General features: G+C 38.6%; 1 protein-coding gene across 5 annotated transcripts in view; it reads right to left on the reverse strand.

Annotated features, from left to right (window-relative positions):
* Positions 1 to 24,638, reverse strand: part of ZNF148 (zinc finger protein 148) — a 38,024-nt gene that overhangs the window by 9,455 nt on the left and 3,931 nt on the right. For 4 of the 5 annotated variants that reach the window (XM_085228304.1, XM_085228302.1, XM_085228301.1 and 1 more), the window contains 5 exons: positions 10,825 to 11,170; positions 9,464 to 9,589; positions 6,312 to 6,435; positions 5,555 to 5,638; positions 34 to 152 (listed from right to left, as the gene is read on the reverse strand). In XM_085228304.1, the coding sequence (XP_085084430.1) occupies positions 34 to 152; positions 5,555 to 5,638; positions 6,312 to 6,435; positions 9,464 to 9,589; positions 10,825 to 11,154 (783 nt within the window). In that variant the 5' untranslated portion in view covers positions 11,155 to 11,170. The remainder of the gene's footprint in view (positions 1 to 33; positions 153 to 5,554; positions 5,639 to 6,311; positions 6,436 to 9,463; positions 9,590 to 10,824; positions 11,171 to 24,638) is intronic. The other variant, XM_031554227.2, reaches the window with a different exon arrangement.

A 24,638-nucleotide genomic window follows, 5' to 3' on the forward strand; every position in this document is an offset into this window, starting at 1 on the left:
TCAAGTGTGAAAGATTTCACTACATCATCTTACCTGCAAACAATACTCGCACTGGTAAGGCTTCTCTCCACTGTGAGTTCTTTTGTGCCTTTCCATGTGATACTTCTGAATAAACCTCATACCACATTCATCGCAACGAAATGGCTTCTCACCTGATAAAAAACATGTAGCAACATTAATTAAAAAAAAAACCACCAATATCAATGTTCTTCCACACAATTACCAGGACAAATATTACATTCTCTATTTATTACTTAATTAGTAATAAAGAAGAGGACTTAGTCTGTTGCTATTGTAGAACAGCATAGGGCTTGCTCACAGTTCTATCAGGACTGAAGCTGAGGCTTCAAATTTAATAAAAATCTTTACAGAAAAAAAAAACAAACACCTTTAAAATTCTCTTCCCTCTCTTTCTAATGTAGATGCACGTCTGTTTTAAACCTAACAAATGAAGAACAACAAAGATAACCTTCCTAAATGTTGTCACATAATCTCAAGGCAGAGGATTATATAAAAACACCTTAATTCTCTCACCAACTCATTTAACTCTACCCTATCCCTCCTAGAAGAGAATTATGCATTTTCAAGCTTTCAGTTTAGAAGTTCTGAAGGATACTAGCTACTTTCTTTTTTTTTCCTTTCCCCTTATCTGTATGTGAAATAGAAATAACTATCTTGATTCCAGGAATATGCAATTATTTCTGAGGTAATTTTATTCTTCAAAATTGTTTTACTAAATTGCATACAACAAAGATTCATAATATATAGTATATAACATGACAACTAATAATTAGTAATATTATATTAACTTTTTTAAATTTTACTTTGTTATTGTTTTCTGTTTAGAATAGAGAAATTTAGCCACATCCTTCTATAGATGGAAATACGGTAGATATAACTGTACCTTAAAATAAGATGCCAGTTTTTATAGAAACTAGAATGGAAAATAGCTGCATCACCCACACATTTGCTCCATGTCAGATCATTAATGTCCCCAGTTTCAACCTTCTTAATTCTAAGCAACTTCTAAATCCCTCTGTAAGCTTATCTCCAATTTCCAGTTATTAATTCTTACCTCACAATGTGGTTTCTCAACCAAACGCTTTCCTGGATGAAATAATTCCAATTTATTCTCTCTTAAACTAAATTATCTCTCCACCTAACATCTCTCAGTTACCACCCATTCTTTTTCTACTGGCTCACAACCTCAGCATCTTCACTCTTCTTTCACATTCAACTGGAGAGCAGCTTTTACCATTTCTTGCTTATTAATAACCACCATAAAGTTTTGTTTTTCTCAGCACCTATCACGTATCCCTCAGTGGAACTATCTACAAGCAAATTCTCCTCTCTGGTCTACTTTTTTATTTTCAAACTCCACCTTCACTTTTCCTGTCCTTTTCTCTTCATCTGTTAGGTGTACTTACTCCAATGGTGTTTTTATGTGCACTGAGCCTGGTGAGACTTTCTGCATCGAATTCAAATCCCTGCCCACACTTTCAAAAAAGATGAGGCCTCACTGTTCTACTGTTCTACACAACAAACTCTTCAATTCCCAAAGGCTACTAAGTCCTTTTTTAAATTATGTTTTATTTCATTTTTCTCTACTATTCCACCTCATGTTTCTTTTAAATTAGCCCTTTGAACAACTCCTGTTACGCTGAGTTACCTTTCAGCCTCATAAACCTTCAGTGGCACACTTACCTTCAGCCTCACATCCATCTCTGGAAGGGAGTGGTCCCAGAATCCTTAACATTTACCTACTCAAACTGGCTATTCGCTGGCAAAAGACTAACTGCTCCGTTTCCTATCCAAGGTTTAAATTGGGTTAAAAAGGGGTTTGAGTTGCTTCCTTGCAGAGTATTTCCATACCAATGGCAAGGTGGCAGAAGCAAACGTCTGCCAGACCTTGTACTTCTACAACATGGTTTCCAAATTTGTGGTGTGGAAAAGAAGCAGATTGTGAGAGTTAATTTGGAGACTTTAAGGGTACATCAAAAGGCACTGCTGGCCACACCTCCTTAAGAACAAAAATTTGGAGACGCTGCACAGAAAATAATATTTTCAGTTGAATTCCAGAACAGCCTGGAAAGTAAAATCAAGAAACACTTTGTGGAACTGACACCATACTTAATTCTTCCTTTAATCTTCATAAGGAAGATATAATATTAGAAAAAGATTAAAAACGAATACAAGGATATGCTTTCTATAATACTCTTTTTCTAGCAGAAGCCTGAAACTTCAGATGCCTTTTGAAATTTGGTTTTACTTTTAAAACAAGATAAATTGGAAATGGAGATCATTAATAATAACCTTTGGTAACACAGGGAGAATCTAAAACATATTTCTGAAATAAGTGAGTGGGAAAGATTCAGATGTAGAAAAAAAGTTTAAAAAAAATCAAACTATATGCATTATTTACAAAAACAGTCTATATTTTGTGTCTACATTGGAAATGTGTTAAAACTGAGTGCTAGAGCTGTTGTTAAAGTGTGGCTCTGAACACTGTATAAAGTCTCTTAACAATTAGAGCAGCAAATTTCCAAGGCAGTTTAAAATCTAAACAGGCAAAACACAAATGATAAAATACAAAAGAAGGCAATAAAAAGCATCACGATGGAATAATAAGGCATTTGGATGATTAGCCCCAGTGTTGCCTTTTTTTTAATGCAATCTCATCTTCTGTGTTTAAAATGGAAAGTAGGGTGGGTTACAGAATTATGACACATGAGTGCAAGAGTAGATAAGGTATACAGAAATATTTCTAAGCAAAAATAAAGCAGACATTTGGGAAAAAAACACAAACATTTCATATCTTCATGAGCCCAGTAAGCTCAAAAGATGAAAGAATTCATGTACCAAGGACTGTTCCTTTTCTCCTAACTGAGACAGCAATTTGCTGCATCACCAGTGGCAAGGTTAGCAGCAAGGCTCTAGCACTGCCGTCCTCCTCTTCATCCAATTGTTTCTAGGAAGTGAATTTTGTATTAATGTAATGTCTGCTTTTAGATGCAACTATTTAATTATTTACACAGAATCAGGCTGTTCATTGATTGCTTCCTCCCTCCATCAAAACGTTTCATTTGACTGAATTCAAATTACACTGGAACTAGCGGGAGCACCTGTAAATTCAGGCCTAGTAAGAGACATCAAATGGGGCTTCTAAGTGTAACCACCATCTCTGATTATCTTAAAATAATAAACTTGAAAATTTGATAAATGGCTTTTGAAAAAAAAAAATCTGTTCTTCATCAATGTTTTGAGCACAGCACAAGAACTGGTGCTGAAAACCAACCATTCATGGCAATAAAAATAAGTATATATACAAAAGAATATTTAAGGCATTTTTCTTAAAGAGAAAAGTAATACAAAGAGAGCTTTCCTTTACTTCCACCAAAGCAAAAACACAGGCCCACCATTCGCCTTACTGTCAGAACAGCTAACTGAAAATTCCCCTTTTCTGCTTTCCTGGATGGATTCAGTTATGCAGCTCTGCACAACACAGTAACACCACACAAACAGCTATGGCCCCATTGTGAATATTGTCACACAGGAGTGAAAACACAGATGGGTATGCAGAATGACAATTAGCCGTGCTACGACTGGGCCAAGCCCTCAAACAGAGCACTGGGCAAATATTTACTAACTAAATGAAATTGAAAAAGAAACCCCCTTTTATTTCCCCCTTTCTTTTACTGGGGAGGGAGGGGGTGATGAAAGGGGGGGAGGGCAGTTACTGAAAAGAAAAAAAATAATAAATCAGTGTTGTTAGTTTTTTTTTTTTTTTTTTAAACAAGTCCTACAACATCCAACACTAAAAATGTGAGATGATTGCCTACTGGAAACTAGCTCAATAAAATAGAAGTTACACTCCTGGAAGCTGGGTCTTTAGTGATTTCTCCTAAGCATGTACTACTTGTCATCTAGGAAAACACCCACAATTCAGCCATTCAGACACAACCATCATTTTTAATATTCCCGAACTATACCTCAGGATGCTGAGGAAAATAGAAAAACAGTTATCTGAAGATTATGATAACAATATAGTTAATTTGTTAAATGGCTGCTTCACCTCTGCTAAGCAAAAAATGGTATATGTGAGAGCTAGAAAAAAACCAACAGCCCCACCACCATGCCCAATCCTCCCTCCAAAGCTTAAGGTCAAGGCAGCACAACTGTCATTGGAGCTAGAAACTGAATTTCAAAAGATAATCAAATTCAGTTATAAAATATTTGCAGTCAAGCGTTAATTAACTACATTGCCCAGACTCACATTTTCAAAGCCACGTACAGGGAATAATCATCATTAAAAAAAAAATCTTCTGAAAAATGTGGAAAAAAAGACACTACACTTAAATTTCTGTCTTTTCTTTTGGGGTGGGAGGCAAACAGACAGACAAACGAGAATGAATGAGCGTTCTTTTCAAGAATAATATCTACACAAAGTGAAGGCAGCATGGTTCACCAATTCAGAGCCAGAGGAAAGACTATGAACAGAACAAAGACGCTGGACAGAAGAATGGAGGACTCTTCTGTGGCTGACTGGCTGAAGGAAACCTACTTAGTCTGGACTCGTGGCAACTTAGGATACAAAAATCCCATGAACAACAGGGCATTTGTGCATGTAAATCCCTGTACACTGCTCTGAAAATTCATTTTGCAGAGACTTCTCTCCCTCTCAACTCACACACATGCACACACTGCACTGCGTGTTAGTAGCTTTCATATCCACTTAAATGCTACAGCCAAGAAACACTGTGCACATTCACCAGCTCTGCTTTTCTGTAAAAGAGGCTGAGAAGTTGGCATCTAGTCCAAAGGGACCATATTACAAAATATTTAAAGAGGGATTCAAAGGCCATGCACCAAAATGCCAAAAACCCAACAAAGCCAAACCTGTTAAAGAATGTGGTTTTGTGCAGTGCAACAAAATAATAATAATAAAAAAATAAACGTGTATAAACTTTAACTCTCTTTGGCTTAAAACTTTGGGCCTTGTTTGACCTACATTGCATATTTTTAAACTAAGGCTCTTATTTTTAGTACAGTTCTGAATTAAACCTTTCAAAAAAAGAAAAAAAAAGCTAAAAGTAAAGCTGACTCTAATATCTTTGGGGTTAGGCATTTTGGCCATTTTAGTCCTGGCACTTATCCATTGAATTCCAAAAGAAATTTAAATTAAAAAAAAAAAAAAATTCTACCAAAAGGAAGATTTGGAAGTCCCCGCTGTCCAAATTAACTTGATACAACAAAATATACAACTGCTTACCAAACCTTAACTTTTATGAATGCACAAATCTCAAGATTTATCACTGGGACTACTTATAGACTTTCAAAATTGCCTATTAGAGTTTATACTCACTTTACAGCCAAAGAAGAAAGGAGCAAGTCAAAAGCACAAAGCTAATTTATTTTCTAAAGTTTTATAACATTTGTTAAGTCAAACCAAACTACAACAGGGTTTTAGGCTGCATACTTCTTACAAGAAACCTTGCCTGAGTGGGGAAACAGTTTTTAAGCACGCCAGTAAAGATACTCAAGGCACTATACTCACCAGTATGAATCTTCTCATGCCTCTGTAGCAGGTACTTCTGTATGAAACGCATGTCGCACTGACTGCACTGAAATGGTTTTTCACCTTGAACAATATAATTCCACATCCATAAGTTAATAACTACACACTGTTGTTTCTGATAACTATTTTGAGGAATATTAAAATCTCTATTAAAAAAAACCAGCATCTGAGCGAATTCCAAAAATACTCGAGTACCAAAAAACATTAGCCTTACTATGTATGTGAACTCCAGAATGCTTTCCATGATCCTAAGATTCACATTAAGTCTAGCATGAAAGAGTGATCTGAAATGGCTTTAATTTCCTCATGAACAAGATCAATCATGATGCTGGCATAAGACTGCATTCAGGATACTGGCAAGCTATTATAATGGTAAGTACCTTTTTCACTTCTCCGAACCAGAGAGATACCTCATCAGGCAAATAAGCAGCCGGAACACATTTTACAAAGGGGTCAATTTTGGCACTTAGGCTACAAGTCAACCCATTACTTTCTGATAAAGAAAGAAAAGAAACCTTGTAAACAGTTAGGTCTTCAGTTTAATAAACATTTGCTGTTTTGTTTTTTTTTTTTCCCCCTGGTATTCTTTTGACACTTTGGTGCATGGAATCTCTAAGCTTAGATGCCAAGTTAGCTACAGTCTTAAAAGTGAAATTCGCATAGAGCTGAAAACATTTTAACATAAGTAAATAACTCTTTATATAGTAGAAAAGACAAATTTGAAGTCAAGCAGTACCTGTATGAATGAAGACATGTCTCTGTAAATGGTAGTTGGTTCTAAAGGCAGCATTGCAATGCTCACAAACATGAGATTTGTGGGTTTTCAGACCAAGTGATCCATCCTCATTTATTGTAAGGATCTATTTTAAAAAGAGTAAAATTTGTTCTCACACTACCCTCTAAAGTTGTCTTATTAACTACAAAAAAATAAAAAACATTAATTTTTTTGATGCAGAAAATGTTGATTTTTCAGGTATAACAATACTAATTTCTATAAGGCTACGTGACAGGCTGTCAGCTTACATTTCCAATTGCAGTCCAATCCAACCGGTGTCTCATTGTACATTAAGACAGGACGGAAGCAAAAGCAGCTCATGGAAAATCAGCTTAGAGTTTTCCTATTCACAGCTTAGTCATTTTAGATGCTAATGTTTACTTTGCCCGTCTGTTGGAAAGGATGCAAAGTAACCAAACCACCTCTGGGCACTGTACCATGGATAATCATATTTTAAAGCAAAAAAATTTATATCCTTTTTTTCAAATCACGATTGCAATTTGCTAAGAGACAAATAAATTATGTAGGATAGACATACAAATTACCTACATCTGCATAACAACAGCGATCTCGGAGACAACATTGTATTTTAAGAACCAAAACCCCAAAGCAGAACAACCAAGACAATAGTATTATCCTTCAGCCAAGTTTTTCACTCAGTAAAATGTGGCTCACTCAATATACACATTAGAACATCTCTTTGACAAATTCAGCTTTCCACACTCAATTGCTTTGGTGTCAAAGCAGCTATTTTCACTTAAGGTTGGAAAAATGAACTGAAAAAAATATTTACACCACATCTATCTCATTCAATAAAGTTCATTACAGGTTTTCTCTTAATTTGTCAAAAAGAAAAGGAAAAGGAAAAAAAAAAAAAACCCACACCCAAACCCTCTACTATCTCTGGCAAGAGCTTAAGAAAACCAGTAAATACATTGCGTTTCCAAAAGGCTTACTTAACTGGAAATAGAACTATAAAGAAGCACTTAAGAAACCTTCAGTAAAAGAATTTAGTCCCTTGTTATTAAAAAATAAAAGTCTGCTGGGGAAAGACATCTGCATTTTGATTAGTTATGACGTTTAAGGTTTTATGATAATGATAATGATGAGAAAGGGAGTCAGAATAAATGAAATAATAAGTAATCTCTCTGCAACAGTAGCAAATCTATAGGTTCTACTTAAAACAATTTTTAGTTTTGCTGCGTCCAAATTCAGCAAAAGGGAAAGTCTCAGCTAACAAATTCTTGTGCATTCACTCTGAAGGACAAGCACATTCATACGTGTGGAGGAGTGGCATGTTACAGCTCCAGTAAGCCTCTGATACAGACAGAAAAATTCTGCTCTGTAACAGCGCTCAACTAATGAAAGGCTGACTGATTAAATCAAAATAAATTTAAATACCTCTTAGGATTTCTATACATATATTGAAATATTTTAAATAATCATGCAGAAAATACACTTAATTTCACAATTATGCTAACCCTAGGCTTTTCTACTACATCCATTCATTGAACATCTCTTAAATCAGGAACATTAACTTTGTCAGTGCAGTTTTCATAATAAAAGTAACAAGAATATGTAAATGTTTGTATGTGCATGTGTATGTGTGTACATGTGCATGCATGTGTGTGCATGGAAGGGGGACAAGAAGATAGGATTCATAAAAGCAACTGACTTTTTATGCATATGATGACTACACTGATATAAAATTTAAAATGTTTCCACATATTCATTGACTTCCATTTGTAAAAGTCCCAGCTGCTGTTTGGATAGAAAAATCAACCCATTACTCTGGGAATGCTAACTTAAGCTGGAGTAGACTGTCATCTACGTCAGTCCTTTAGCTTCTTTCTGCCATTCTACTCTGACAAGCTTAAAAAAAAAACAAAAAAAAAAAGGGAAGAGAGACTGAAAAAAAAACAAAACAAAACCACAAACCTGTTTAACAATTCTCCTGATCATTTTTCAACCTTTTGTTATCTCAAAAGAATGACACTGACAGACTGGAAGATAAAAAGGAAGCATGCAAGTACGTGCCTGTAGAAGGAGGGACACATGCCTCTTCTACCTTGCAGTGTTTCCATGGAAGTGATCTTTGGAGGGTATTCAACCTACATCTCCTTTTTCTATCAAAGGGACAAACATCTTGATGCAAAGGATTTGGAACTTGCTTCCACACCCAATCTGAAACAATCTGTCAACTTTACAAGAACGCTACAAACATCACCAAATTTGGTGGTGCTTTGAAGAGGACTTGAGGGTCCCCAGCAGGAATTTTTGGAACTTTTCTTGGTGCTAGGTTGAGTTTTCCTTCTATGGGTACACAGCCTAGGTTGATTTCAGAATAGGCTTATTTAATGCTTCTGTGTGACCTCATTTTTGCCTTTCAGAGCATCCAGCATAGGTTCTATTTTAAATCTGAAGACTGATTTAGAGAGTTACTAGAAGGTCTAACACTGCTGCCTCATGATGTGAAATGATTGTTTTTATCTGAAGTCTCAGAAGAAAGCCTATGTTTTCAGACATACGGGGACACATCCTCTTCATGAATGGATCTACAAAACAATTTTTGAAGTAACAAACCAGCAGCTATCATAAGAATCTTTTGATATAAATAAATACATATATGAAGATGATTATGACCACAGAAATATTCCCTACCAGTAGATTATTTTTTTGTATATTAGTCAACTTTTTAGAGTTTTCCAAACTACCATTTTAGATTTCTTTTTAAAAACTTTTCACTATGCATAAAGCATATGAAATTGTCAGGCTCAAAGAAAAGCACAATTACTGTTAGACTGATACAGAGTAATGATTTATAGGTTGTCTACAAAGCTACCGACTCATAATTTTAAAAAAATATTTGGAGAAGACTCCCTGGAGAGACAGATGTTAAAATACGTCAAGGGTTCACGTTGCTAAAAAGAGTTCAAAGAAAAACACTGTTATATCAGGTTTTGTTTGGGGTCTCTAGTAAACTTCAGACCTGCATCTTTACTGAGCAAACAAACAATTTCCAGCCTAACTACTTCAAATGCTAATGAAATTAGTCATAGTAAACCAAATCTTCAGGTTCTTTTAATCTTGGTTTTGCCAAATCAATGTCTTACTTTTGCTGGTGAACGCTGTTTTCTTTTCTTCTTTTTCTGCAAATCTACTGGCTCTCGTATTTGTTTTTTGTCTCGTTTCTGTTGTTCAGATGCATCAGTAAAGGTAATTTCTTGCTTTACACTGATCTGTTAAGATACCAAGTGCCAGTTTCAGGTAAGGTTCTCACTACAGAAAAGCAATTTTTCAATTTTAGAAGATGACAAACTGCTGAAACAGAAAAATCTTTTTCTAAAGGGAATTATCTTGTGGCTTCATTCTTTCAGAAATTTAAGTGAAAGGAATAATAAATATCTAAGTAAAAAGGGCATAGTTAATTTTTACAGTGACATTTTGATGTATCCTTTCATTCATCTCCCAAAGTCTTTTTTCTTCTGATCTGTGGTGATTTTGAGATCACTCTTTATATTAAAATCACTTCCATCTGTAAAACCATTCAGCTTTTCACACCTATTTTACTTTAGCCTGCATATTGTCAATGCAAAATTAAACTGAATAGTTTATTACATATTTAAGACAGAAATATTTTTAAAGAAAACAAAAATATTGCTAACGAAGGGTTTGGTGTTGTTTTTTGTTTGTTTGTTTTCCAAAAAGTATTTCTCAAGGTAAACTTTAATGAAGAGCAAGATACTCTTACATTTTTCTAACAGCTGAACTGCCTGATCTCCAGCTAACAGAGTAGTGTTTTAACAACGCTACCTTTCTAAGGATTATTCCTCGTATACAAGGCTATCTACTTTTAAGGTCCTTGCAATTATCCTTTATGTCTGACGGGTAACAGTGATGATGTGCTGCTTTACAGACAGATGCTCTGCTTTCAAAAGGAAGTCATCTGTATTCGCTCTGGGAAAGATGAGGTACGACTTCTGTTAGATATCGAGGAGGGGCATATTTATGGTCATGTATGAAGTGTCACAGTCCAACCTGCAGTGTGAATGCAATTGCTAAGCGTCCACATACTTGGAAAACATGTAAGAAAATGCTTCCTATATCAAAAGAAACTAAACAGTACTACCAACCGAATAAACAGTATGCACCTTTTCGTAATGCTATTTATTCTGGTCTATAGCTACCATGGAACATTAAATATATTAAGAAGAGCACATTTTAACTCGCTAATTCTATGGTAACAGCCTGATTATAAAATATTTATAAAACAGATACTTGAAGATTATACTTAATTGGAAAAAACTGTCCACAGTCAGAGGCAAACAACATTTTCGTAAGCAGCATCTATTCATAAATATTTTGATAATCAAAATCCAAACAAGCAATTAATAGATTCTTGCCAGAGTAGGATAAGACTACCAGATCAAGTTCCCTAGTAAATTCTCCAATATTTCACAAATAAATTGCTTACAGGGACGTTAACAGCATACTGCAGCCCTTGAGGAAGTCTATCTTGCGTATCCATGTCATCATCATTTTTTACCGTCTCCTCATGGACCATGAGTTCATCATGTGAAATCATCTCTTGCTGTCGAAGTTCACTTTCCTGTAACACTTCGTCTGGTGCAAGAATTTCCTGGTGCGCCATAGTCCGATCTTGAAGCACTGCCTCTTGCCGTTCTCCCGACACTCCGGACTGGTCAGATACTGCACCCATCCCTACCATAGCCCTGGATGACTGCATCTGGTCTATGCCACCACATTTAAGAAATAATCCTCCCAGCTTGTCTTCAATGTTCATTCTTAAGTGCAATAACCTACAAAGAAAGTTTTAATAGTAAACATCTACAATTGGTGCTCTTGCTTAAAGTTTTTACTTAACATTTTATAAGAACTCAGTCAGCACTCAACGCGCACGCATGCACTCCACTCCTAAAATCTATACCCAAACAGAAGTGAAAAACTGAACACTTCAGTTCAACACTAAACATTCTCCTTTCACACACATGCATGTGGACACAAATGAACACTTTTGAACAAAAGGCTTATAACAAAGTGCCTTTAAGTTGCTGGCAAAATTGGGAGATTAAATGAGAGCTAATTCCTCCTCCTTATTCCTTAGAAAACTGGTTTTTGTTTTTTTGATCCCCCCCTCTCCCCATCCCCCATTTTTATTCTGATATAATTGTCTGAGAAACGCCACTGTCAGGTTGGTCCCATTCTCCCTATTTCCTTGTTCTTTAAGTGCTCTTTCACCACCACTACCCCAGACCATATTAGAGAAGGTGGAACATCTTCACAACCCAAAGTGAGAGGAAAAGGCAACTTTCTGTCTCAGCATGTACGCCACAGGAGAACTACAGAGAAGTAGAGTTTGTTTATGAAAACGACATTCATTTCCACACCACTAAGCTGGCAACGTTAGTCAGGAAACATTTATTCCAGACAGGAATAGCAATACCATTACACTGATTCATGATACACAGAGATAGAGAACTGCAACAAGTGTCATGGCTTTACCAACTGCTTTTTACTAGAAAGCAGCAGGCTTTTGTGGCTGGAAGCAGCAGCACAGAGCAGGCCCAACAGAAGCACACGATGGACACCTGGGGGGCACCAGGCCCAGCACTGCTACTGGGTGAGGGAAGGGGGTGTCCTGCTCTGCCCTGCACAGCCTCACCTCAGCACTGGCTGCAGGTTTGGGTGCCACAGAACAAAAAGGACATAAAACTATTAGTGTCCAAAGGGTGTCCAAAAATATGGTGAAGGGACTAGAGGGGAAGACATATGAGGAGCAGCTGAGGTCTCTGGATGTGCTCAGCCCAGAGCTGAGGAGCTGAAGGAAGGCTTCAGGGCAGCTGCAGCTCTCACAGGGAGCGGAGGGCAGTGCTGAGCTCTGCCGTCCGTGACAGCCACGGGGCCAGAAGGAACAGCAGGGAGCTGTGTCAGGGGAGGGGTAAGGTTCTGCCCCAGAGGGTCGTTGGCACGGCCCCAATTGCCTGAGTTCAAAGATCATCTTGACACCTCTCTCAGATATAGGCTCTAAATTCTGGGTAGCCATGTGTGCAGCCAGGAGCTGAGCTTGATGATCTTCATGCAACCCATCCAACCTGGGACATTCTATTATTCTGTCATCTCAGGGAGCGCAGCGACAGCAGCAGCACTTTTGATTTTGATGCATTTGGAATACAAATATGATGTTGGTATGTTACTGCTCAACAGCCTCAAATTCTGTCCCTTAAGCTTGCATCATGGTGAAATGCTCCATTCCCATTCCAACTTCAAGTGCAAGGCTATGCTTCCCTCCATACAGCTCCAGATAACAACTTGTAATCAAAGAAATCAAGTCTGCCTGAAGCTGCCCAAGCCATCACCCTGCAAAGCCACATACCCATACCCACTGCCAGATAACAGCCCGCCAGTTTGCTAAATCACTGCATCAAACAAACACACATCACATATTTAAATCACTTTCTTTGGTGTGGTCGCTTTCCAAAGCATTTTCTTCATCAGGAAAATCTGAAACTTCTCAATGCATCCTAAACCTTTGCAAAGCTGTGTTTATACCAAACTACAGCGAGTTCACAATAAATAGCAATCTTTCTTCATTCAGGAGAGATCCTGCAGTACTTGGTTGGAATGCATGCCACAGGCAGAACCAGCTGAAAAAGACTGGGAAGTTCTGCTAGATGATAATTTGTTTCAGAAACCATTAATTTCCAACCTTCTGAAAGTAAAATTCACTCACTCAATTTCTTTAAAAAAAAAAAAAAAATTCACTTTAACACCTTCTAGTAGCAACTCATGTCATCTAACACAGAAGTGGAATAGCATTTGTCTCTATTCCCTACGATGAGAGGTTCTAAATTTCTGTCTATCATCAAGAGACTGACAATCAGGATGGTCTGACTTCTCCAAGTTCCAAGTATTTAGAAGACATGTCCAAAAAACAGCTTTTCAGGCAATTAAAGATCTTTCTACTCAGCCTTACTTTGCTGAAAGTCAGGAGAGCACAGTCACCAAGCTAAACCCATTTAAATATGACAATGCCATCAACAATTCTAATAATCCCCTTCTTACACACACACAAAAAGAAAAACAAAAAAAATCCCACACCACAAACAAACAAACAAAAAAAACATCTTAGAGATTAAAAAGAAGCAGCTTTTTTGTAATAGGACTAGAAGAGAAAAAATTTTAAGAATACTTTTGCTTTCAATTTGTCCATTTTCCTTCTGCAATTTTAACACAAGGACGTCTGATGCCTTTGAAATCTTACTCTTGATTTTCTCAGTATCTGTCTTCAAATACAGACAACAATTCCTTACTGTCATAAGTGAGTTCAGGTAGGTGACAAGCATACTCCCAGTTAATCTACTTTATAGTCACAGAATGAGGTTTCACACCTCCAAGAGAAAATGCATGCCTGGTATGCCACACAGCCACCCAGAGACATGATACAATCCGTGAAGTATGCTGGGGAGGTAAATGGGAAATCATATCGATAGTTTCTCAGCTATAATACAACTAAAAACCTGGCACAGCACAAAAACCTGTTTTTTTTCCCCCGAGAATGCAGGTCTCCAAGAGAGATCCTGCAGCAGTAGACCTTAGTGATCCTAAAAGCAGAAAAAGAGGGTGAATTTATCATCTTAGCAGTGTGGAGGATCCTGTGTTAAGAAATGCGAGAAGGAATTGAAGTTCTGGACAATCTGTCCCCCATGGAATCATTATTTGATAAAGGATGGCACAAAGGAGCTAAGGTTTCTTAGGTAGGGCGCTTTAAAAACACAGCACGGAAGGCAGACTCCAAGGAAAACAAGCACATATATTTAATCATTTCAGCCTTCAACCCGAGTTTATTCACATTTGGGATGTCTTACACAGATCACTGTTCGCTATGCCTTTTCTTCCATTCCACAGTAAGACAGCAGCATAAGCTCAATGCAGATTCTATAGAGGAATTATATGGGCAGGTACTGGAATACAAGAACTCAAATATAGCCAAGAGCATTCTAGGAGAAAAAAATTAAAAAAACAACATCCAAAAACAGAACAAAACCCAACAGTATCAAGTGTGAGAACATGCTGGCCCTTATCCCTCTGCTCCAGGTACTGAAAGAAACAGTTGCTCCATACGGGGGATTCCACCCTATTACTCTGAAATTAGGTATGAATTGAGGAAATCCTGGATGAAAGCAATTTCCTGGCAGGAAGGTAGGCAGACAAATGAAAACAGAGAGACCCAAGCGTTTAATACAAAAGAGCTGCTACTTTCACCAAGAGAGGTGGGCAGGCTCATGACGTGCAGAATGACAGGAGAGTCGGCAAGAGGGAACAGCTGCCCAGAAGACAGTCCAGCATTAGGTGGCATTTATTGGACTTGTTAGTTCTCTGAATTGGCAACGGTATGGAAACTTTTTTCTCACCCTGCCTAGCAGACTTAGTAGTCATGCAAATGAAAGCACTCTGCTGTTTTCCAGTCATGATCTTGAGTCAGATCGGATGCTGCTACTGTGAGTGTACTGCTTATTAAATCAGGCTTTCAAACATCTGGCTTTTCATAGAAAAATAATGAGAAATCATACTGTTAGGCTGCTCAGGCTGCATGTTCTAAGCGATAAAACACTGTAAGCCATATGAAACCAAGGTACTGATTTAAAATGAAATGCAAATAAAAATAAGCTATTAATCCAAATGAGAAGTATCCCAATTGCAGCCATCTCAGTAAAACAAGAGTAATTTGTCAGCTGGCACCTTTTGGCTCACACAAAAAGAATCCTTTCACTTATACCAAAGAAGAGGAGGAGAAATGTGTTCTTGGAAGAATGACAGCATGATAAAGAAAATGTAAGTTAAAAGCATTCAAACGAGCTCACTTTACTAAGCCTGTAAAGATTAAATAAATATTTTAAGTGCAAGATGCATCTGTGAGATAAAGATCAACTTATTTTGAGATTATCGTGACTGAAGTTAAAATAACACAAACCATACACGAACATCCACAAGTATTTTTCTTGGCATAAAGCACTGTTATCCTTATTGCAGAGATATTTTCTACAGAATTCCAGAACTTTATCAAGCTCCACCAAACAATCATATGATTTTGGCATATTCTTTGACTACATAGAGGGGAAAAAAGCCATCGACAAAAGTATTGCTTGGTAGAGCTTCTCCAAACCTTTACTTTGTGCAAAGCATTTCACAAGAGACATCTGTGGGCACACATCTGGGGAAAAGAAAGATGGGAAGAGACTGCGTGGAAGTGGGCTCATCAGATATCTCAGCCCCTTCTCCTTTCACACAGTGCTCAGCAGCTGCTTGCAGAGCATCTCCAGCCAGGGAACCACGCTGCTTCACTTCAAACACCACTGCTGAGCCAAGCCCTACGGCACTTCTCAACAGCTGCTCACTTCAGTACCCCAACAGCAGTTTCTCCAAAGATCACGGTGCAGTGAGCTGGAGAGCCGAGAGGGAAACACAATATTCCCAATGAAAGAAACAGCTGCCTGTGGCTCTGGACAGCCTGATCTGGTGGTTGGTGACCCTGTGCGTAGCGGGGAGTTGAAATTAGATGATCGCTGAGGTCCTTTTCAACCCAGGCCAGTCTATGATTCTAACAAAATTATCACAAGAGAAAAGTGTGAGGGGCTTTCAAACTCAGAATTGAAAATTAAAATAAACCTTAGGGACACATTAGTATCTAAAAACAACTACTTGGGATAGTGGCTGCTATGTATTAAAGCTGAAAAGACACCCTGAAGGGAAGGGACAAAACTCGACAGCCACCAGAGCACAACATGTGGAGCAGCACGTTTTTTCCACCCTGACCGAAGGTGGTGAGCAGTTATCCTGCCCTCTCCCTCCTTTGCTTAAGCAAGCAGTAAAGCATTATTTAATTATCAGCAAATATCCAGAAATACTAATTGGGTTCACTTAAAGATTTGCTGTTTTATCTATATCCCATAGCCTTTGGAAGAACGACTTTAAGCAACAAACTGTAGAAAGGCTACTAATGCAAAAGGTAAAGAAACTTCAAAAAACAAGCAATATACGGGAATGCCTGAGCATATTATTGTCTCTAAAGGCTCATCTCTATGGCCACACTACAATGATTCATGCTAACCTCTGAACTTAAATGAATATCAGGTACGCAAAACCACAAAATTCAAGTGAACCCAATCAGATCACGAAATGTGTCGTGGATTTTCACATCAGGAAAGATACTAATCTGCATTATTAAAATATTGATACAGTCTAATATAAAAGGAAACACAGCTAGCTTCCACAATGTCAAAAGTTCCATTTTGAATGTACAGCCAAAGCCTGAAAGTGAAAAATAATACCCTCATTAATGGCTCTAAATAAAGAACATTAAATGTTATCTCTTCTCCCTACTCAGAAAATAAGACAAAGCTAAAAGAAAGACTTTGAAATTAACATCCATGCATTGATAAAAATGAATTAAAATGTGCCGACTCGCAGAATAGAAGGAAAGCAATCAAACATGACGTGTTGTGAAAAGGTTCACAGATCTGAAAATTAACACATTCTAAACCAGAGCGTACCATACAGTCACTCTTAGCACACTTGTTTCTAAATGCCCCACGGTGCTGACTGCACGCCAGCAGCACAGGGCCTGATCCTACACAGACGTCCACTCATACTGAGCTGTGAATAGTCCTATTACAACCAACAGGATTACTCCCAGAAAATCTACTTATTGTGCATAAAATTATCCATGCATGAAAATCCTTGCCACCTTGCTTACCCTAAATTCAGTATCAGATCATCACCAGCAAAACCACAGTCTAATAGCAAACACACCTCTAAGAAAGCTTTCAATATTAACAAAGCCAGGGTTGCTTTCTAAAACCCACAGGGATGTTACCAGTTTAGCCAAACTCATTAAAATTTTGTAAAATGTTACATATTACAAGTATGCCTCAAGCTGAATTTTTGTAACAATATTTCAGATATTGAATACATATATATATATAAAAAAAAAAAATTTACAGCAGTTATGTGGCATAGCTGAGCCAATCTGCCAGCTGTCACTGAAAGGGCACTTCTCCTTCCTCCTAACTGTGATACTCTGACCCTATCTTTTGCACCAATGCTGTGCTCATACACACAGACATTTATACAGTTCATAAACTGTTGTGTTTTGGGTTGTTTTTTTTTCAGTTATTAATTTTCTGCCAGGCTAACTCGCTGACTTGATTTACCATAAAGACTCTGTCAGAGGCAGTTCAAAACAGAGTGGGAGCAGGCCCTTCTCTTTGCAGCATCTACATGCTAACAGACTCAGCCCATCTCATATAATTTCACCTTGAAAACAAATAGAAAAGACAAATATGTTGCTTTTTAATTAATTTATTTATTTTTAATATAAAGTGCTTAAGTTCCCTGGAGAAATTCCTGGGTTTCATCACTGCTCTGCTCCCTGCAAATATCTGCAAGGCATCTCTTCATGCTCCCCCCTTCTTGTCACTGGCACTATGCTCGTGTTATTTTACAGAAGATGATAACCTGCTGTTGCTATCAGTTACCTTACTGGCTTAAATGGCAAAGGCCTCCATGTATGTATGTACAACAGTATTTCTGGTGTTTCCAGACTGTTTTTTAAAAATCTGTATAACCCTACACACAAAAAGTCCTGGGAGAATACAAGAAGTTGCATCCATATATACAAAAGTCTGGGACAAGTGCCTGGGTCATCATAATTTGCCTGTCTCACATATTGGCAGTGTATATAAGTACAGTATATATAGTTTATAACATCATTGGCCCATTTTTACAATGGCTGAAATGAGTGTACATGAGGCAGGAAAAGAAAGTCATGACCACTTAAGCAGTTCAACACTATATTGCAAAACAGGGTCCTACCCTTGATCCTTCCAGAGATCATCTGCAATTCTACAGCTCTTAAAGAGCTCAGTGGACATCTAGACCACACATAAGTTCTGGTCTTTCTCCCAGGCATCAATTTTCCAACCATATCATTTCCCTGAGGACCAGTGAAAATACTTGTCAGAATAAGCAATGTTCAATACAGGTCACAAGGATGAACTAATCACTTTATAGTGTTCTTCCTCTGGCCAACACAGCTCCTGAGGGAAGAAGGTGGCATACACAAGATGGAAAGGGATGCCCACAACACTTACTTAGCAAGTGAGGCAGGCGAGTGCTTCAGCCTGCCCTGGGACCTAATCCCAGATCAGAAAGCACAACCAGCACATTTCTAACTAATACACTTGGGTGGAGAATCACGAGAGGAACGGGGGAGCACAGACAGAGCTGGCATCAACAAAAGGCAAGTGCAACGGGATGACCGAAGAGAAACCATGATGTTGGAACAGAGCTGTGACAGGCTTCTTTTCTCAGCTCTGCCACTGCTCTTGGGCACATCTGTCATTTCAGCAAATCTTCCCTCTCCCCGCACTTCTACTTCCTTATCTCTACAGCAGAGCGATGACCTACTGAGGGCTCAGGTATGAAGAGAGCAGCTGGAACTATTTATGAGGGGCTCACTAACCTCTCTTTCAACAAAATATATTCATTATGCCTTCCGAGCAAGATTAAGCTGAGTACAGTAAGGGAACACGTTATGTAATGAGAAGAAAGCAAACGACTGAGCAGCTGCTCATTCAGTGAGTACCACGTATCCTACTATGCATTCAGAAATGAGGGGGTCTCCGTGGGAGGAAACACTGAGTTCATGTCTCATTAAAGACCACAATATAAAAGAATTGAGCAATACATTAGGCTACAGCAATGAAAATACACTTACTATGGTAAATTTACAGTGGCATAGGTAAAACTCCATGCTGTAATTTCAATGTTTATTTGACTTACCTAAAAACCTTCTTCCATACCTAAAAACCTTCTTCCAAGTGCATACTTCTCTTGTCTGTAATATCTTTGCTTAGCTTCTAATTGTTTTCTAAAAGCCCATCCATAGACATTCAAGAAAAATAATAACTACAGAAAAATTCAAGTCAGTTACTTAATAAGTCCATACAGACTAAATAATATGCAAATACAAGTATAATCAAGAAGATTTTGATCCCAAAACCTTAATGGCAAAACCCACAGCTGTCTCAGAGATGCCCTATTAACAAACAGGAGAGGATAAAGAAAACTTTTAGGAAAATCCCAACAGTAATCTAAACCACAGGTGTGATGGACACAAACAATGCATGCAAAACATCCAACTGAGCACGGACTGTATTCTTAGGTCTCACTGATTGAAATCTGATTGAAATCATTATTTACACACCGGCTCTCAGACTGTGGGGGCAGCTATCATGTTTTGGAATACAGGAATCATTTTCCTAAGTTGCAATTTCAGTTCTGGGATGCTGGCAAAAACTAAGTACATAATTTTTCCTTAACTTCATCACAATAAAGTTATTCAAGATAAGCCTATGCTCTGTGTAACACCTAGAAATAAGTTGTGAGAGGTGCTGCTGGCCCTCTGCAGGATAACTTTTCACACATTGAGTTTTTTCTCCTTCATATCCCGGTGTAACTTTATTGTTAAGCTATATTTGCTGTATTTCAACCACACCTTTCACCTACACGTGGAACAGTAACCTCAGAAAATCCAATTAGTCCAAAAGATGACAGAATGAATACGTCTTTTGTGGAAGATTCACTGTGGGCAGACAGAGCAAATTCTCCTTCTATGTTGCTTTCCAAACACCACGGCGTTACCTTCAGAGGGCATCTTTCAAAGCCATCAGCATGGGCAGAATATGTGAAAGAGGCCTTCTGAAAGCTCAGAGGCAGACAGCTTGGTCGACCGCTCCACTCCTCTAACACAATAGGCCCGACCTGCCTACAGTCAAAATAAAAGGCTTTGGGGGACCTGTGCCACAAGATTAATACATCCAGCAACCAAAAAATACTAAACTGAATATAAAACACAGAAAATAAGCTGCTTCAAGCACAAACAAGTTTATCCACCTCACTTTTGCTAATGTAAACAAACACAAGGCAAACACAGCTCAGCTGATGGGAAAACTAAGCCTATGTAATAACAATCTCCTGGGGAAACAATATAGAAACACAAGGGACAGTTGCTAATCACAATCCAGAAGATATTTCTGTAAGGTTCTCTGACCCTTCAGAGATGACAGCTCTATCAGAATATGAAAATAGTAAGTGACAGCACCTTAGGTATCATTGGAAGCAGTCCTGCACTGCAAATGAATGGCTTGGTATGGAAGAGACTTGAAAAATGATCTGGTTCCAGTGTTGGCAGCCCTTTCATTCCTTTACTGCACAATGAAGAAGAAGTAGCAGAGGACCTTGGGATGCTATAGTTAGGGAGGTCACTGACCAACAGCGAATAAAATAGATCTCTAATTTTTTTCAAAGCATTCAACGTGTTATGAACAGGGTGCCACAGAGTAATTTTCATCCCAGGAACCAGAGACACTGCTACAAGAGCCTAAGGAGGGCATCAAGCACATCCATCAAGAAGAAGGAGAAGAGGTGGTACATAAGCAGACACTTGCTACTGAAAAGCAGTAGAAAATCAGCCAGAGGAGGAAGCAGAAGAAATAGACTCTAAATCGAGGAGAGCAAGCAATAGGCTGCTTTCTTAAAAGCCACTCTCAGAGCACAAGTGACAGACGATGTAAAGTTGCCAAGGCAGCAAAGAAGTTTTTGAAGAGTACAATTCTGTAGAGTCAGGACTTTTTTTTTTTTCCCCACACTGTTGCAACAAATCTATCACCTCCTCACTGATAACCAACCGTTGTGGTCAGACTGAATCAGCTAAGAACTATTCCTGTCCTGCTTACATAAAATACCAGAATTGTAAGTCATTTTCATCTGCCTGATCCCCACTCCAAAGGAAAAAAAAAAAAAAAAAACATGTCAAATCAGGTAACTGCTAACCACGGTGCTCTTCTGCAGCAAATCTGGCTGTCCCACCCAGCACACCTCCCAGTAACTGCCCCACAGTACTCCAGGAGCCACACGAAGAGGGAACCCCGCTGACTTCCATCGCATGCCCTGAGGTGATTAGTCCTCATTACAGCCTGACTGTTCTCAAACAATTTTAAAACACTTAAGCTCATTTTCAGATCAAGGCAAGCCAAAACATGAGATGTCTAGAAGTCATTTAATAAGAGCAATAACAACAGAGATATTCTGGCCCGTTAACTAACATTGAAAATGATCCAAAACCTGAAACTTAGGATTGTGTGCTCCTGAAGGAAAGGATTGTATAAATTGGATTCTAGCTCACTAACTTTGGTACCCTGCAGCTAATTCTCGCTAATTAAGAGCTAGAATACAGTAAGACAAAAAATCAGATTGATCAAAAGATATGATTTGTGTTTATAACAACTCCTATAATTATTAGGAACAAAAATCATGATGGTTCTCGATGCCATTAACTCACAGGGCAGCAATTAAGAGCTACCATTCCAAGCAGGCCTGGAATTTCTGAGAACCACTAGTCAAGCAACTCCATGGTTGAAGCCCAGTCTCAGTAAAACACATCCAGTGCAATCCATATCTGTAAGCAAGTAAGCAAGCGACCCGTAGGGTGAGAAAAGTTTTTTATAGGATTTTCTTAAAGGAAAAAATCCAGCATGTCCTCACCCAGGTTCCTGCAATGCACAGACATGTGCCAGATGCAACAGGGTCAGGAGAAGCCCTGCAAGCACTGGGACAACACTGGCACATAACTAAGGATGGAAAACGAAGAGTTGCCCAACTGTATGGCAAATCTGAGGCACACAATTACAACAGATCCCGTGCTTTTCAGATATGCAGTCATACTGTCATTATCACTGCAACTGAGGAAAGCTCCGTGCTGTCCTGTGACCTTTAAGGAATGCAAGCTGGGGACAACACAAACTGCAGGGTCATGCAAAGGACTGGGAGATTAGGTTTTATGTTAATTGGTCCTTTCATACTGTTGCTCCTTGAAAAGTGACAGTAAAGTTGATAGCTTCTATATACTTGACCCAATAAGGCGTACGTACCAAAGTGTGGGTTCCTACCAGGCACCAGGAAAGTCTGAACGCGTCTGGTTTGCTTGATCTACTTTTAACCATCAGATTAAGAAAATAAGTCACTGGTTTTGCCTACAAATTGCTGTCTTGCCTACATATTCAAGCAATATATTAGGAGAACTGGGTGATCACCCTCTGCACGCTCCTTTCCTACAAACTCTATTTTATTCCTCCCTCTCAATCCCTTAATTTCCTGTCAAGTATAAATAATCTGTGATTGTAAAAACACATATTTTAAATATAACAGATTTATTTTCTATGAGTCATTTCAGAAGACATTACTGGCAAACTTCATCACATCTACAAGGAAAAAGCAAAACCAAAGCCAAGCAGCTTTCCTCTACTTCCTTATCCCCCTAAAACAAACCAAGCTTTCCAGATGCCCAGAAGTCAATCTATAACTCACACATCTCTATGCTGACCCACAAAAATTCACCAGGGTGTAACTGTCAGGTTCACCAGAGACAAAGGATGCTCCAAACAACTGCAGCCTGATACAGTTTCCTTAAGGAATGATGGCAGTCTTCCCTTATATGAATTATTTATTTTTGGTTTACACTGTTAAAACACTATTTATGCAGAACACCCTTTCAGTAGGTTTTACCCAAAACAGTGGTCTTAAGGCCAAAAAGTTAAGTTGAAAACCAATATTCCAGACTCTTCTGAAACATCTACAAGTGACCACGTTCTGAAACAACTCCATCACACCGTGGTGTTATCATGTTCCACAGCCACCTGGACGCCTACCTGCCCAACCTGGCCTAGGGAGCCTGCTTTGACAGGGGGGGTCAGACTAGATGATCTCTAGAGGTCCCTTCCAACCCATACAACCCCGTGATTCTGTGGTGCCCTGAGGATGGGCCGACTCCATCCATAGCTAACCGACCGTGGTCATCACAAAACACTGCCTCGCTTTAAGAAATGTAAGATGATTTCAGCAGAAGGAGTTGCTTGAGTTTACCAATCTTTCACAAAGAACTCCTTTGTTAAAAGGAACTCTGAACACGAAATGAGAAGATCTTAGAAAATTATTTATAGTTACTATTGCATCTATAAATGCTCAGTGCTATAAACGTCCCAGCTTAAAAGCCTGACATCCACCTCACACAGATTTCATCTGACTTTGACATGTAACAGTGACCCATGCCAGAAATCAGCGTGTGTATTCAAAAACAGGAGAGAATGACATTTCAGGAGGTCAGCAGCAGAGATGATCGTTTGCTTTAGAGTACGTATACTTGAAAAATTTTGAAATCATCCGCTGCATCTGGAAACAGTGACTGCTAGAACACTTAGAGGCTAAAATGTCACCTGTGCACATCAGGTCTGGTGAAATGTACTCATCTCTTGGCTTTAATACTCCTTTCGCAAAACTGAAGAATGTGTGCAAAGTAATGCTATGGATTCACGTGTCAAAAGCAAGACGCAAGAGTTTCCACTATCAAGGGAAGCCTGCAGAAAGCTGGCCAACGCAGGAACTGCTTCCCTGCTCTGCCCCTCCCCAGCAAGCTACAGACTGCAGATTCATCCCAGGCAGCCCATGTGCTGCTCGTGTTTGGCAAAACACACTCCAGTTTATGCTGAACATTCCTCACACTCAGTGACTTCATACCAGAAATCACCACGGATGCACACAAGAAGTACTTTATATGTTCACTCACACATATGCACACACACTTCTTAGGAGCACATCGCCACTTGCTTGGGAATTTAATCGCAACAAAATAGAAAAAGAGGCATATTTTCAGGAAAGTCATGTAGAAGTTGACTGTATTTGATACAATCTGAATGTATTTGATACAATCTCCCTTTTCTTTCTTAAATGCTGTCAGTGAACATATGACTATAAAAGTTGCCCCGCATCAGTATTTGTCATTCCACCTCTTGCACAAGGTAGCATGACCCGGCCTTGATGTTGCTGGCACTGTAAATGCTCCTAATTATGTATTTTACCCTAATTTTGGAGTACATAAGTAGTAAAAGTTAACGCAAACTTGATGGGAAATCATTCCAATGCCACTGAGATACTCCCTGAAGTTTTTATGAATGGGCATCTCTTTCCCTTATGGACATAGCTGTCATTTGAAGTCTCCTGCTCTACAGCTGTTTATCAACCTCACATCTGAGTTCATTTACACAGACATCACCCCAGCTTTCTGCATCAGCACTACTGAATGCTCTACCAATCAACTATTTTGTCTCACAGGTATTTCACGGGCACCTTGTGGGCTTTTCTCCTCGCATCCAG

This window comes from Meleagris gallopavo, chromosome 7, assembly GCF_905368555.1.
Source record: "Meleagris gallopavo chromosome 7, MGAL_WU_HG_1.1, whole genome shotgun sequence".
In the NCBI taxonomy this organism is placed as follows: Eukaryota; Metazoa; Chordata; class Aves; order Galliformes; family Phasianidae; genus Meleagris; species Meleagris gallopavo.